The following is a 17,580-nucleotide window of genomic DNA, read 5'->3' on the forward strand; positions in this document are numbered from 1 at the left end:
GACACTCACCAGCACCAAAATAAGCATACAGTAATATATAAAATGTACAACCTTGACCTTTTTATTAAGTGACAAAAAGCAGGGCAACTCAAAGCTTGAATCCCAGGGATTTAGAAACAAACAAAAATAATAATCAAATTCCTCAACTCATTCACTTGCGGTGTTTATAATGTAGGGTTCTGTGACCGAGGTATGCTTTTGTACAGTACAAATAAATATTTTTCACATAACCTGTAGTGTTGATTAATGTTGTACTGTTTAAAACCATACGTCATCATGCTGCATTTATGGTACAGTATTGTATATAGTATACTTAATGTGACTCATGCGTATGGCACGTCTTTGTTCATGTTTTAAAACTACAGTACATGCACTTAGGGAAAAAAAGTGTTTTATTTAAAAAAAAAACAGGCCATTTGATTACTGATTGCCTTATGTTAAAGCGCGACAGTGACCAAGAGGCCATGATACTGAAAATTCATCCCCATCCCCCATGTAAAACTGTCTATTTTACATAACATACGCAAGGGATGTAACACCCCCAGCCTCTGTGGCAAACAAAATGTTAGTTAAGGAAGCACAGCACTGTGTTGCATAAATTGGCTGCTATAGAATACATTAAAGTTCATTCCAAGCTGAAAGGAAAAGACACAGCATGTCTCCTCTATAAATCGTCTGTTACAGCTCAGTCATGCTCATTCATTGTTAATATTATTATCTTCTGTATTGCATTTACATTGGAAAAGTTTTTACAATCCACAAGTCCATCACTTTATTATAGTGCAACTGAATACTTCAACTAATGCATAAAAAATGTAACATAATGCGTGCCATGGTGAAAGAGCATCTTTCTACCTGTCAAAAGAATTGCATATGTAGTTTATTCTTATCTGAGTAAAAACAGAAAATAAAGAAGGAGTTTCACAAATATTGTCAGGTGTTTTGCTTACATACAGTAGCTTTTGAATAGTAAGTCTCACGTTATGAACTCACTTACACCTGGGATCCACTTTATTCAAACTCTGGTTTCTAAAAATGCAACCAGGTACTAGATGTTGTTTAAATACAAATTTTCACAAATCACGATCTTTGAAATGCCTGTGGTTTGACGACTGTCATTTGTTCGCAAAGTTATTGACATCTGAAACATTGTGTGTCAAAAATAGGCATTTTCATAAGAAAGCAAATGTTGACAGTGACAGTGACAAATCACCCCAAGCAGTTTGAAATTATTATTTATTGTTAATAAATTAATATTATTCATAATGATCAGAGATGTTATTATACTTTGGTTTCAGTGGTCTTTTTAGTACCACTTTGTTATTCTAGATTATAATTACAATATATATGATTTTGTTTTAAGGCCAGTTGTAAAGGCTTGTGTTAAATTGCCCCCTGGGATAAATGAAGTATTTTGAATTGAATTAAATTAAACCGGTTGAACTGATTTTTACTCCCACCGTTTACAGTATTCGCTCATTCATGTTTTTATTTATATTATTTTAAAATTTGTTTATCAAATGTTTATAAAGAAGGTGTAATACTGTTGGGTATTTTTTTAGTTTCCACTACTAGCCATATATAGTATGTGTGACATATTTATATTCCTAAATTAATACTGTTTGAGATGTTCAGAGACATTATACTCCTGTTATTTTTATGCTCAGCAACCGAAATTTCCCTTTTATTGTAAATTATATATTAATATCCCATATTAAGTGGATTTAAACATACACAGCAGAGAGAATAAATAAAGCACTCATTTCACTAACTAATGAACCTCAAGTGCCACCTGTCGATCATCTTTGGCCAGTGAAGTACATACCGCAATGCAATGCATGACTTTTACTGTAGATGCGTTCTTAGTGGCTGCATCTGTATGTTAGGATGTTGTTTATAGAAAAAGGAACAACAGCACCTGCACTTTCTACAGTGCTTAAAGAAATGCAGTATGGGGAAGCAGCTACTCATGAACTTTTACTGCAGCACTGCAGAAAGTGTGCTCACTAGTGGTATCACTGTATGGTATCAATCAATGAGATTCACACCATCTGCTGTCGCAATAAAGCCCAATCCATCATTCACGGTCCTAACCATCTTGGCCACAAACTGTTCCCCCCGCTGCACTCTGGCCAAGTGGTACTTCACCATTTAAGCATGGACCACTAGGCTTAAGAACAGCTTCTACTCTACTGCTGTGCCCATCCTTAATAGCTAACTGAATACCTCAGAACTCAGTGCATCTATGCACTAAGCACTTTTTGCTTAGTTATTGTTCTCTCTAAGGTTATTGTTCTTGTTGTTACTATTTATTATGTACCACTTTGTAATGTACATTGTGTGGTGTTGTCTGTTGTACTGTGTGTTCTGCTGTACTGTGCATGTAATGAGAGAGCATCGCGAATAATTTTCAATTTTTAGGCAGTGGAAACTTTCCTCTTAAAAATAAATCATTTTTAGTTAATAGATTATAATTCTTGGGGCAGCACAAAATAATCTCTAGGGTACCTCAATATTATTATTCCATTATTATTATTTCATTCCATTATTATTATTATTCAATTTTTCATAAAATAGGAAGAGCATTTGCTATTTTTTGACTGACCTGTTGTTTCTGGTGGTTTTAGCGTCCTTTACAAAACTACATTGAAATATTACAGCAGACTAAAGTAAACACATACTAAATACATACCCTAGAAATGTATTAAGGTTTATCATAATATTTTTCATGAATAACAATAATACTATTTCATTGGTCCATGGTAGAATAAGCACAATGATACTTTGAAATGGTAGGAAACAACAACAAAACTGTAGTTAAAGTTCAAGAATCATATGGTAAATTAGCTGGATAAAATTTCTGTGATATGCAATATCACATAATATGGAATGTGCAATATGGATAGAGATATTTACATGAGGTTTTCCAGAGCACTTGATCTCCCACATCAGCATATTACTTTATGTATTCCAAGGAACATTAATTTTCAAAATAAACCTTTTTATTTATTTTATAAATAAACCTTCTTGCAGTGTTACAATTTGATCCTTACCTTGATTAGAAAGCTGCTAACTAAAGAAGCCGTGTGGCTTTGCAAATCAGAGGAGTGCAGATAGATACATTGATTACAAAATCCACACTTTTGGATTAATAGACTGAACTTGAAAAATACATTACAACAGAAACATTTAAACAAATGCACCCATTCATACAATTTTCAATAATCACTTATCCCATTGAGTAAATTCAAAATACATATCACCCCTTAGTTATTTCACAGTTTTTAAAATGTTACCTTTATAAACTGTTTCATTTGTGCAGTCTTCACTATAAACCTCTTGTTTTTGTTTCTGTGTGGCATTTCAGATATTTAGATATTTCATTATTACTTCACCTATTATATTGTTGTGCAACATTTGATCTACGAATAATGCATAGTATATTAATGAATAATATATTCGTGGTGTACATACCACATTGCACCATGGGTTTTTTTAATTTTCTGTTGCTGGGCTGCACTACTTTGTAAAACTGTCGGGTGGTGCAGTGAATGCTTAAATGTGCAAGTATTTGGCCTGTCACCTGAAAACGCATGGTTTCAAATCCCGTTCAATGCTCAGCTCAATCTTTTTCCAATTATAGAATTGAATTTGTATACTATTTCTACTTTTATTAAATTTATGTCATATATTACAGTATGTTAAATATTAAATAAATATTTAAAAAGACAGTGGAGCTGCTTTACAAAACAAAATTACATAGCAAAATTAATAGCAAACTATTCAATTTTCTTTAAAAGTCTAACTAACAACTGTCATAATACTCCATTGCTGTGTCAATTAAGACAGTTCTCGGTTCTAATCAGTTTCTCATTGAATCCTCTTTAAGTAACTAGGCAATTCAAAGAACGTTTAAAGTTTCAACCTGTCTATCGAGCTATGCTATACTATGTACTACAGATGCAGCCATTCAAAATGGGTGAGGTATTTCACGGCATACCGCGACACGCCCACCGGGGTATCACGCGGTATCACGTGTGTCACGTGACTAGCTATCCGGCGTCGCCTTGTAAAACCGCCAGGGGGAGCTTAACCTCTCATGTACAGCATTCGAGCCTTTAATTTTGAACTGTGTATTACAGCATGTTAATCATCACTCATTCAAATGTTGGTATATTTTATGAAAGCAAGATTGCTCAGTTGGACAAAAGTACACAACCTACCTTTATCAGAAATATTTATGCATCAAAGCCTTTACTGAAGATATTACTAATAGTATTAATAATGGATGACTTTGGACAAGCTGTATACTCAAAGTATAATTTCTTTAGCACATTTGTACAAGCACTTGGAATCTGTCCAAGCCATACTTTGTCAGGCATTTTGTTTTACTTCAACGGGGCATAAAAACTTCCTTGCTTTTAACAGGGCGTTTCATAATTTCTAGCTACGAGAATGATTTAAAATGCGACACCTATCATTCAACTAGAGCTTAAAATATCACAAGGAAAAATACACACCGGTATTCCATTTCTCCCTAAACATTGTAAGCTTCGAAGTCTTTAACTAACATGATACCGGATACGTCAACAAGCATACTTTTAGAATTTGATTAAAAGGGAATATAATATGGAATCGCGTATCTCAAGAATTTAATAACGGTATGATTATATCCGTGTACTGCGGCAGAGCTATGTAGGGCTGTTTCGCCTACCTGATCATGCGAGCTGTCTTGTAGCCTACTGGTCTAGGTGCGTGACTACCAGCTGGCAGGTTGTGTGTTCGAATCCAGCTGGTGCTGGACTTTTCATTTTTATTTATTTATTTTTTAATCGCGTAACATAAACATATTACCGTATGCAAACTGTACTGTATACAGTATGTATATGTATATTTAATGTCTTAACTGTGCCCGTTTAATTGAATTAAAAAAAATTATTTAACACGAACATTAAGCTGTTTACATCTTCCGCCTGAGAACAGTCACCCGTTGCTACCCAACGCAGAATGGTGATTGGCTGACACCATCTGACACCCCTCTGATTGGAGAAAAAAGACGTGCTGGTGTACTATACCAGGAAGAGGATTTCTTTCTATTCAAAACGTGTATTTTAAAAGTTTAAGAAGTAAAAACCTTACAGCGTACACAGATTTCTAAACTGATCAGGATCGTTATCTTTGTCTTATGCATAATAATTTTCACCGCTCTGTCCAGCAAATTAATAATAAACTTTATTTTATATAGCGTTTTAAACGAATAAGTAATTAGATTGCTCATAAACCTAATCACTTGCTTTTTCTTTTTATTTAGGCTCAGATTTCAACTATAGATCGTATTATTAATAACCATAATAACAACCAACCAACAAAAACAACCATATAAACATAATACCAACCAAAAACATAGATAACAACCACAATACAAAATCAAATAATCAAACCATTTTACACTCGCAAAGTCCTCCAATTATCATAATCCCGCCCCTTATGCAAAACCAAACCTTCCTCCCATCCCAGTTTATCCTGTTTATCATAAACAAAATCCACCTCAATTTTCAACATAAAGCATTACACAAAATCAATACCTCAACACTCCATACTCAACAACGATAATTCACAAACAGCCAGAACATGTAACTACACATTCCCAAACATACATACTTTCCATAGCCCCGCCCCTTATGCAAAACCAACATCCACCAAGTACCACCAATAATGATAATGTACCACCAAGCCATGAAACACTCCCTATAGCGCTAAATCAGAAAAGTTAAGTGCAAATAAGTGCTATGCACCACAAGTGCAACTTGTTGTTCTCGTGTATAGTACACGCACGTATTGCGTATAACTGATAAAATATAATCATATCAACTACTAAGAAGAAAAAAGGGCAGCAAAAACACATACAAAAATAAAATTTAGTTTTACAATTTATAATTTAAAACTAAATGTCGTATACACATAAAAAACTCCATTGCGATTTCTGTTTAAGGACATCTTTAAACTCCTTTGCTCTTTTCAAGCATCTTGGAGATTGCTGGAGATTATTAATCTCATTTTAATTTTTTACATTCTGTGATATATATAATTATCAGAAATGTGAATATAGTTTTCATATTATTTTATTGTGAGAGGAAGTCTTTATTATGCCCAAGTGATAATTTGTTGAAGAGGTAACTTGGGTTTTGGCTGGAATCAAACTCAGACCGTTTCGTGTGATAGAGCAGAACTCTGGTTAATGTTTGATTTTCCATCACAATAGATAAAAAAGAGCATATTAGAACCTTCCCAAAATAACCACAGCAAGTGACCAAGTTAAAAGACATTGATGTAGAAAGTGTTTATGAAGAAGGTGGAATACTGTTGTGTACTTTTTTTATTTTTAGCTACCACTGCCTGCTATACATGTATATTATTTTCATTGTTATTCTTAAATGAATGTTGTTAATGATGTTCTGAAATGTTATTATACTTCAGTTTTATTTATTTTTAGCTACCAAAATTTCCCTTTAGTTACATGATTCTATATTAATATTCTCTATTTAAGTGGATTTAAAAAAGTACTACTACTTTTTTTTACAACAATAAGGATGGCAAGTATTCATAGAAAAGGTTAAAACATTATAGCTTTTTATAAAATATATCAACTTTATACAGTTAGAAGGATCTGTCCAAATTAACCACAGTAAGTAACAGAATTTGTTGCCAAAAATGTTGATATATAAGGTGGAATACTGTTATATTTTATTCTATACTATATTTTATTTTTAGCTATCACTACCAGCTACTGTATATACAATATATAATATAATATATTCATATTCATAGGTTAATATTGCCTGTGATGTTCAGAGACATTTTTATATTCACCTACAAAAATGTCCCTTTAGCATTATTCCATATTATGTGGATTTAAAGAAACATACATATTACAGTGGAGAAACATAAAATGAAGCAATCATCCACTAACATTTGATGCACCACAAGTGGTATCAATTGTCATTGGCCAGTGAATCACACAATGTACTGCGCCGGAGTACTGCAGACGTGGTAATAAGAACACATGTTCTGAGTGATATATCTGTACAGAGTGCGTTGCAGACAGCATTCTAAAGTGAATATATAAACACTAATGTGGTGAATTTGTATTTTTTCAAATAGTTATTTTTTGTACATTTTTTTAGCATGTAAAATTAATGGTTTATTTCTCTGCCTTCTAGAGTCCACAAATGGGCACCTTCATTGGTGTGTACCTCCCCTGTATGCAGAACATTCTCGGTGTCATCCTCTTCCTACGTCTGACATGGATTGTTGGAACTGCTGGGATTCTGGAGTCCTTTGCCATTGTCTTTATGTGCTGTGCTTGTGTAAGTCCAGTTTATTTTATCTTGAATCGGTGTGTAACCACTAGAATGTAAGAATAGTACAAACAGGAAGAGAGGATTAAATGTATTGTGTGTGGTTGCTGGTGGCTTATTTCTCCTGTGATTTCTTCAAGGTTCCTAGAGAATTGAGCTTGTAACATTCAATTGTGACTTTGTTTTATTGGTTCGCTGTTGATCATAAGGTTATTTATTGGCTTGACTCATGTTATATTACATGTCGGGATTTTTGTGATTTCTTTATCCGTTTCAGCTAAATGAGGGGAGTTAAATCAGTCAGACTCTCGGAGTGCCAATTGTAAAAATAACCCTTTGTTTAACTTAAAGAATTTCACCTTGCGTTTTCTGGCGAGAGCTCAAGTGCTGTACATGAGAGGTTAAGCTTTATTAGCTCCACCTGGCGGTTTTACAAGGCGATTCCGGATACTATTATCATATTTAAATTAACATGCAGTATGATGCATTATATATGCACCATGCCTACCACATTTTAACACAGCGTACCTCTCACATTTTGAATGACTGGATCTGTAGATTGCCAGGGGAAAGGGTTTGTTAATATATTTTGTTAAAGCAGACACATTTTTCCAGTAGAGTAATTTAGCCCTTGTCACTAATGGAATCACTAAATAAAGACATAAATATAGAAATCTAAAGGTTTTTGGTGTAAAGATGTTGGTAGCAGAACGAATTTAAGGTTTAGAGAGCTGTCGGGCTGAGCTCAATGTATTTTTTGTCGCAGAGAAGGTGTAAGATGTTAACAGTGAAAACAGGCATTTAGAAATGACTCATTTCAAAAAGGAGATTCCCAGAATAATTACGATTACAAATTACAAATGTAAAAAGATAGGGCAAGAACAGAAAATAGGTAAAGGAACAGAAAACAGATCAGTATGCTATTCAGCAAAGTGTGTGAGAAAAAGTGTTAAAGCAGTACAGTTTAAATATTTTTTTCTGAACCAGTTAAAATATGACCATGTTTCTGTATTACAATAATAATAAACTTTATTTTATGTAGCACATTTAAAAGCATCTCAAGGCAATACAGTCGTGTGCATAAAAAAACATATGACAGTCTTCCTGCATACAGATGGCAGATCTTATTGTGAGGGTTACCAAGATACAGAATATATCACAATCACGAAGAGATACAAGACAAGGAATATGCATTTAGTATGCCATTTGGCTATACTATCTTGTTAATCCGTCTCATTAATACAGATTCTACATTACATACTCATAGGTAAATACATCACTTATATGAATTAAATTGATATCAACCTGTGTTGAGATAGCAATTGAATTCTCAAAGTCGGTAATGTAGAAAATTGAATTTATACTTATCCAGTATATGGATGTGTATCTCCCGGCGCAGACAGCAAAGGAACAGTGGACAGGCTCTGTTGAAGCGGTATCCAATCCATGGTCTTCTGGCTTGATGCCCACCAGTCCTGGTGCAGCTTGGAGTCATGGGGAGAAGGAGAGAGAGAGTGTGTTCTTCTGTCAGCTTTGCTCTGGACCATTGTTACTCTCCAGGGACCTGCTAGTTAGCGCTGAGCTGGACTAGTGGAAATCTGTGCCCAGAAGTGACTGCATGGTCAGAGCAAGTCTCTCTTTGGGGAAATAAACTTGGTTTGGTCCCGGCGTAGCGGTTGCCTCTGAATAAAAGTATTCAGATGTCAACAAAAGTCCAACTGTATTGCTCCAGTGATCAGGCGGATGCAACAGTGGTTGCTAGCAGTTAACAGCATCTTGCTGCAGGCTTCACCTCTATGGCTCAGCACTTTGGAAAAAAGTTATAAGTCCCAACACTCAGATAACAGCACTGTCCAGTCATGTGATTGTCAGACATCCAAGTTTCTCAAGCAAGTCTGAAGGAGCGCGAGAGAGACAAAAGAGCAATCTCAGAGCTCTGTGCAATGCCTTTTAACTGGAGGACATATGGTTGGTGATGACCGTACAGTTTAAGAGGAGGACATACGATTGGTGATTGCCAGACAGTTGGGGTCCCCATACCCTGGAGGTTCCTGAATGGTTGGTCATCTTTAGTAATGATTGACCATGAACTCTGACTCTCTGACCATCCAGATGTGCTTAGGGTCTCACTAGACCACCAGGTGCCAAGAGTAGGCATCTATCATAATAGCTGGTTGCATCCAGATCCTGGGAACTGTTCCTTATCAGGAAGACAAACATCTCTAAATCAGTGCACAAACATGAATAGCTCCTCTGTGACTTGGACCATAGAGATGAGAGAGATGGGCCTTACGGGGAAAAGCACAGCAACACTTAATTCAGTCTTATTAATAAGTATTGTTGCTATAACCTGTATGTTGTGTGATGTGGTTTTTGGGGTTACAATAAATTGAACACACATTTTTATTTATTTGTGGAATAGCTTGTATTATATATTGTTAAATCACACTGTTAGGCTACATACTGCAATGAGAAAAAAAAATCATACGCAGGACTTTTTTCTCCCAATCAGGATTTTTTTTTACAGTGTTTTCTTGCCTCCCGATGCGCCACACACACGAATCACATGAAGTTATATCCCCAGATACAGTATACTGAAACAGTAGTGTAAACAGGTCAATGAACTGTAGTGTGATCGTATACTGTATAAATATAGCGAATATACAGTATGATACTGTATGGTTTTAAAGTCACTACAATATATATCTGAAACATATTTTATAATCAAAATTTTCTTGCCGAAATTTGCATTAAGGTAAAATGTAAAGTCATATGTGTAAATCATAGCACTTTCGGGTTCACTTGGGTAAGCGCCCTTGCCGATGCCGCCTCAGGTTGGCCCTACACTGCTGGGGCTCAAACCCAGGCCTCCGGCATCACTCAGCAGGTACCCAGCCAGTTGAGCTAAAGGGAGATCTCCCCTCAGCCCGGCGGCTGAGGTCCCTGCTATTCACAGGGAAGGGTGGTGATGTCACCACGCTGGCAAGCCGACTCGCAAAACCTGTAATGTCGGGCATATGCGTTACAGTATCTAAATGTGGAAATAAACCTGAAAGAATCACATAGTGTTCACACCAAGCCACAGTATGTTAATAAACATTTTTACATATTAAACTGAGTAATTTTCTTTTTGTTAATAAAAACAATATTAGTTTAATATTATACATATTGTACTGCACCATATAACAAAAGTCTAAACAGCAACCAATTTAAATTCTATAATTGGAAAAAGATTGTCCCTCAGCATTGACTGGGATTCCAAGCTAGATGTTTTCTGGTGACAGCCCAAATACTTCCACATGCCACATTAGGCTTTCACTGCTCAACCTGGCGGTTTTACAAAGTAGTGCAATTAAAGTTTGTTTAAAAATAGGGTTGCTTTACTGTGAGTTAGGGCATGCACATTGCAAAATGCTGCAGTATCCAGCACACATTCTAAATTTAGCTACCATTACCATCCACTGTATGTACATTAGGTATACATTATGTTATACTTCTGTTTTTATTTTCTGTGACCAAAATAGTAGTGCACTCCAAAAACAGATTTAAAAAATGGGGTGCGTTACGTTGCAAGTACTGCAAGCTGCTGCAGTATCTGGTGTGCATTCTGAATGGCTCGATCTGCATTAGAAATTAATGCAAGGTATGGGGGCTTTATGTAAGCCAAAGGAATGGCATACAGATATCAGTAATATGTCAGAGGAGAAGTACTGAATGCCTGTTTGCTGACATAGATGTATTTCCTTGATATTTTTTTTATCTGTGGGTAAAGCATCTGTTAAAAACCAGAAAGCTTAGTTTATGAGAGAATGGTTAGAATAAGAGATGCCAGGTTGCAGACACTGAAGGAAAAGGCTTGAAAAAGAAGCAACGGAGGACGTACAGACAAAAGATCGAATAGCAGTAGAGTTAAGAAAGTAAGAGGGGCTTAAAACAGTGAAGGAAGAACTCGGAAGCTGGAATGTGGACCTGAAATTTCCTGTAGTAACTATATCTGAAATGAAGAATGAAGTGCAGTTGAGATAGATGAAAATTGTTGTTTTCATTTTTTCAAAGTAGGGGGAAAGGTTTAGTCTAGAATAACTGACTGACTTAAGAAGTGTTATCTGCAGGCCACAGGAAATGGCATAGGCACGTGTTAAAAGTAAGTTCTTATGGAGCATAATAAGACTAGAGATGCAGGTAGGAAAAAGATAATTTTGGAAAAGTTGAGGAATACACTGATAACAAGAACACTTCCTTTCAAGAGGATTAGGCATACTTTTGACAAAATGACAGGAGATGTTGTAGACTGCAGAGAAAGATGATGAAGTTAACAGATGTACTGAATAACCACTGTTGAATGTTTACATAGCTACTGAAATGAAGGTTGTATTTTAGACTTTGTGTAGTAGCTAGTGTTGAACTGTTAGTTGGATAAATTGAAGGAATAGGCAAACATCCACAGAACTAGCATCTTAAGATGTTTATATTTAGAGGCAATTTGTTTATATAACCAACTAGCTATGTATACAGATGAGCCAGATAGGTAGAAAAGCTATTTCCTTAAGCCAGCACTTTAAAATTCATCCTCAGTGAGTAATTGTTTTATCACTGTGTATAGTTACACAGTGTCTTTAATTCCATCCATTTTCTGATATCTTTATCCAGTACAGGGGAGCTTGAGCCTATCCCAGGAAGCAACAGGCGCAAGGCAGAATACTCCCTGGACTAAATGCCAGTCCATCACAGGGCAGACACACAGACACAGAAACACACACACTCACACCAGGGACAGTTTTCCCATGAGCCAATTAACCTGCCAGTATGTTTTGGACTGCGAGAGGAAATCAGATTACTAGAGGAAACCCATGTGAACCCAGAGAGAACTTTTGATTCTAATCACTTAAAATCACAAAACGAACTATCTGTTTTTATAAACTAAGAGCTCAGATAATGCCTACCTCACAAGGAAATTTAAGCTGCAAAAGTAGAAAATGAAATTTGTGCATGTCAGTGAGCTTTCAAGGTTGTCTTTCAAGCTTAAAAATCAGGCTTTACTTATACAGTACCCCAGAAATTGAACCTAGGGCCCCAGCGGTGCAAGATAGCAATGCTTATCCACCACTATAAATGAATGGATAGATAGTTTAGTCATCTTTCTAGTTCAAAGATGTGCATGCATAATTTAATTTTGAAAGCCACGGATACATCTGGTGCTACAGTTTTTATGAAAAAAGATACAAAAAGCTGCTAACCACTGTGCTACTTTGTTCTTTAGTTAATACATTTACTTTTTATAAACAGTTAACATTGTTATTGTTGATTGTTAGCAAAATATTTTAAATTATATTCTACCCTAATTTTTTTGAATTTTGTATTTTACTTTTTAGTATTTACTATTTTCTGAAAGTCAGGTTTGACGTATATTTGAACAAAATCTTGTAAATTAATATTTTTACAAGATGTGTAAAAAGTGCAACAATTTATTACAGTGCAAATTTTAATATTACACACAAAATAGCAAAGTAAATTTATGCTTTCATCATTCTGTTGCAAATGTTAAAAAACATTTAAAAAAATAAAATACTGTTACCATTACTGGCAGTAGCCGTTGTGGTGTCTCAAGAATCTGGAGCAGGGGTAGGCAAACTTTTATGTCCCTAGGGCCACATAAAATTTTGAAACTGTATAGTGGGCCACTTCAGGCTGCTGTTACAGATAGCCTATGCCTTATATAAGTTTAGATTCCAACATAGGCTTATTAGTTCAAGGTTAACAATAACTTCAGAGAAATAAATATTTTAAATATAAAAAATAAAAATTGAATAAAACTTGATTTTCAACTCACAAGCCAAGTCTTCACAGATTACCTCAACAGGATGGGTAACTGTTCTGCGTGATACACTTATTTTCTCAAATTTGATTTTGCTCTCTGGACAAAGAATATCTACGGTTTCTATCATGCACTCCTTCAAAAGCTCCCCTTCAGAGAGCAGATTTCTTTGTTTAGCAAGTGTATATGCAAACGCTACATTCACTGTCAACTTTCTGCTTCTTCAATCCGCTCATTTTGACACAGATTCCCTCACAGTACGATGGACCCACTCTGACTGGTGAATCACATTGGTAAAGCAGGGGTTCCCAAACCTTTTTGAGTCTGTGCCTCCCTTGACCTGTCACATTTTCCACATGCCTCCCCTGTGTCAAAAATAAGTTCTATGGCAGTGCGATATTTTACAAAAGATTATACATTTGAAAAGGAAATGATGGGTCAAAAAAAGATGATCCAATAGGCTTGATCAAAATAGTAAAAATACTTGACAACACATTTTATTGAAATTATTTGAATGTGCAAACAATTTGAAAAAATTAAAAAATAGTCAACATCTTTGTAAAATAAAAAGACTAAATAAAAATGTAAAAATCTAACAATGTTTTTTAAAAAAGGGGGAGAAATACAACGTCTTTTTGTTTGTGCCTCTTAATGGGTAGGTGGGCTTGTTTAATAAATTATGTTAACATAATTCACCAACATTACTGGGTAGTATTTTTGAAATGGCAACGTGCATCTCCTTCTCAACATTGACTCTTGATCTGAACTTGGTTTTGATAACCGCAAATGCTGAAAACCCAGATTCACAAAGGCAGGATATTGCAAAGCTAAGCAGAATTCACAGAGCTCTGTTGCTTATTCCTTGGTACTCCAATAGTATGAGGTTTTTTGCATTGTGCTACTCAGTACGCTACTTTGTATGATGAAAAAAGAACTGGGCGCAAAAAATAATCAGGAGGCTTACTTATCAAACAACTGTGAACAGTTTCCAAATTATGTTTCAATTTATTGGTGGGCATGCTCTCAGCAGCCAACACTTTAAGGCAGACAACACACTGAGGACATTCTTCAGTGTCCACAATTGTGCACGTGAAACCGAAATTCAAGAAACTGTCGTCATACTTTCTGTATTTGCATTTCTGTTTCTCTTTAGAAATAGGCTCCATGTCCTTTGCGGTTTTTACTCATATTTAAAAACCTCTCAATTGCGATTGTGTAACAAAACACTCACAAAATGACCACTCATAGAAACATGAAACACTGAAGCCGCGGTCAACTGGTACGCTCCTTACAGACTCTTGTGGCCAGTGTCATGTGACATTGTGGTATTCTAAAATTTTATTACCCCTATTTGTAACAATACTTTTGTTGCTGGCTGACAGACAATGCTGACGGCGATATCGATGAGTGCCATTGCAACCAATGGTGTTGTACCAGGTAGGATTTCTCTCTTCTTTTCTTTTTTTCATTGTGGTACTTGTGAGATACTAGTGACTGCAATCCATTTAGTGATTGATTTTAAAAACAAGCTAGCTTGCTAATTTGTTTACTGGATCTTAGACTGCATTGAAAAAGTATTTTTGCTCTATGATGGATTCAGCTGTGCCTTGAGTATAGAATTTATATATTGGTGTCATCTATAAATTTTAATACCACAGTAGAAGCATAGGTACTTCCACTGAGTGTACAAAACATTAGGGAGGTCTGCTCTCTTCTTGAAATTGACTGACGAGGTGAATCCAGGTGAAAACTATGATGCCTTATCAATTTCACCTGTAAAATGCACTTCAATCCGTGTAAATGAAGTGGGGGAGACAGGTTAAAGAAGGATTTTTAAGGCTTGAAACAATTGAGACATGGGTTGTGTATGTGAGGGAGAATGGGCAAGAAAAAAATTAACTGCCTTTGATCAGGGTAGTAGGTGCCAGGAGCGTGTCATTTGAGTTTGTCAAGAGCAGCAGTGCTGCTGAGTTTTTCAAGCTCCACAGTATCCTATGTCTATCTGGAATAGTTCACCACCTAGAAGATATCCATCACTGGCAGGCTAGTGGTCGAAAATGGCTCATTAATGAAAGAGGTGAAACGGAGGCTGACACAAAAGTTCAGATCAATAGATTGTTTACAGTTAGTCAACTGACAGTCCATAACAACCTTTGGTGTTGAAAGACCCATAAAAAATGCACAACTTGTCACACCTTGACACGAATGGAGTATGGCAGCCAGTGACCTTATAGAGTTCCACTTCTTTCAGCAAAAAAACAAGAAACCGTGGTTGCAGTTGGCAGTTCCTGCTGTTTCATGTTGATGGAGGACTAGGGTATGGAGAAAACCACATGAGCCCATGCATCCGTCATGGTGTGGGAGGTGTTTTCATGGCATTGATTGGGCCCCTTGATAAAAGTGGACCAACGTTTGAATGCCACAGGATATCTGAACATCATTGCCAATCGGGTGCATCCCTTCATGGCAGCAGTGTATCCATTTGTGAATGGATTTTTCTGCGGAATAATGCCCTGTGCCACAAGGTTAAGATTATCCAGGAGTGGTTCTACGAACGTGACAATTAATTCATCTTAATGCAATGGACTGCGCTGTCACAAGATCTCAATCCAATTGAACATCTGTGGGATGAGGTGGAACAAGCTATTTGGAGTAGAGATCCACTACCAGCAAACTCAATACAACTGTGGGAAGCACAGGATTCAGCATGGGTCAGCATCCCCGTGGAATGCTTTCAACAGCTTGTTGAGTCCAAGCCCAGACGAATTGAGGCTGTTCTGAGGGTAGAAAGGGGTGCACTGCAATATTAGAAAGGCATCCCTAATGTTTCGTACACTCGCTGTATGTGCTTTTGTTATTGTACATATTTTAAATGTTCTGTGCTTACCAGTGTAATTTCATAAAATAGTTAACAGAGTAAAAGATTACTAAAGGTGGTATTATAAAGTGCATACAATTGATTTGTGTCATAGAAATTGTCATATTTTTTTGTCTGACTGCTGCATTACTGTTCATGTCGCAGCTGGTGGCTCTTATTACATGATTTCAAGATCTCTGGGTCCGGAGTTTGGAGGAGCTGTGGGCTTGTGCTTCTACCTTGGCACAACATTTGCTGGCTCCATGTATATCCTTGGTACCATTGAGATCCTACTTGTGAGTATTTGTAAGATTTCAGGAGCATTCAGGATGTACATTAGTGTGTATGTAACCCCACCTAAGCTTGAATATAATTATAATACAATATATGTCTGATATTTTTTTTGCCTTTATAATTACTTTCTCAAAGTTTAACCCTTCACATATGGAGTATTTGCGCTTTCTTTTTGGATTCTGTTGACAGGCTCTGCGGTTTTTCTTATTCATCTCACTCAGAAAGCAAAGGACACCTGCTGCTTCCTCTGGCTGGGCGGGAGAAGCATTTGCTTTCTGTTGTTGCAGACAATGTATCTGAAACACGACTATGGGCTATTTATAAATGTAGCAAATATTGTTTGTTAATAATGATTTGACAATTATACCACTTCTCTGTAAACATTGACTTCCTTTTTGATGAATAAGTGAGCTCACTAGAACTTCCTGTCTAGGAATATGTGTATTAATGGCTGCTGAATAGCATCAGAGTTCAATTAGATTTATTGCTTTAAATACCAATAGTTTTTCCTGCAGTAAAAGAGTGTACAGTATATGTCACTTATTGTTTTTTCCACACTCATTTTGTCCTGCAGACCTATATTGTTCCCAGTGCTGCTGTATTCAAAGCAGGGGAAAAGGAATACGAGACAGTGGCCATGCTCAATAACATGCGGGTCTACGGCACATGTTGCATCATTCTTATGGCACTTGTGGTTTTTGTGGGAGTGAAGTATGTCAACAAGCTAGCCCTAGTCTTCCTGGCCTGCGTGGTGCTGTCCATTTTAGCAATCTATGCTGGAGTCATCAAGACCGCCTTCGATCCACCAGATTTCCCGTAAGTCATCACTTAAAGGCTTTGGTGGTTTGTGTTGTGCCTTAAGGCTCCAGTGCATTCAGTGCATGTTATCTATCCCAGTCTTGATTACCTAAAACACAAATCAAACAATCCTCAGCTGTTGTTTTGAACATATTAGGTAATGTATAATAATTGTGCATGCCAATACATCTGCATAACGTGCACCACCATGTTGTTGGACCTCCTAAGCAAGAAAAGACCACAAGGAAAGGGATTTGATGTGTTTTGATACACAAATAGACTTACAGTTAAATGTTTTGTTACAAAATATTGACACCCTCTAATAACATGCACAAAACCGTGTTTGCATTTGTTGTTGTTCACAACCCTATGTTGATGGTTCTGCATGGGGTTTGTAGTGATTCCATGGACACTACAGTACAAATTTCAGAACATGCCCTCCTGGCTTAGGAGACTGC

The 17,580-nt window shown here is 36.3% G+C and overlaps 1 protein-coding gene across 7 annotated transcripts in view; it reads left to right on the top strand.

Moving 5' to 3' along the window:
- slc12a7b (solute carrier family 12 member 7b) overlaps positions 1-17,580 on the top strand; it is a 153,316-nt gene that overhangs the window by 83,288 nt on the left and 52,448 nt on the right. For all 7 annotated transcript variants that reach the window (XM_088643355.1, XM_088643359.1, XM_088643356.1 and 4 more), the window contains exons 4-7: positions 7,221-7,367; positions 14,556-14,610; positions 16,196-16,326; positions 16,899-17,140. In XM_088643355.1, the coding sequence (XP_088499481.1) occupies positions 7,221-7,367; positions 14,556-14,610; positions 16,196-16,326; positions 16,899-17,140 (575 nt within the window). The remainder of the gene's footprint in view (positions 1-7,220; positions 7,368-14,555; positions 14,611-16,195; positions 16,327-16,898; positions 17,141-17,580) is intronic.

This window comes from Lepisosteus platostomus, chromosome 8, assembly GCF_059453375.1.
Source record: "Lepisosteus platostomus isolate fLepPlt1 chromosome 8, fLepPlt1.hap1, whole genome shotgun sequence".
NCBI classification, from domain to species: Eukaryota; Metazoa; Chordata; class Actinopteri; order Semionotiformes; family Lepisosteidae; genus Lepisosteus; species Lepisosteus platostomus.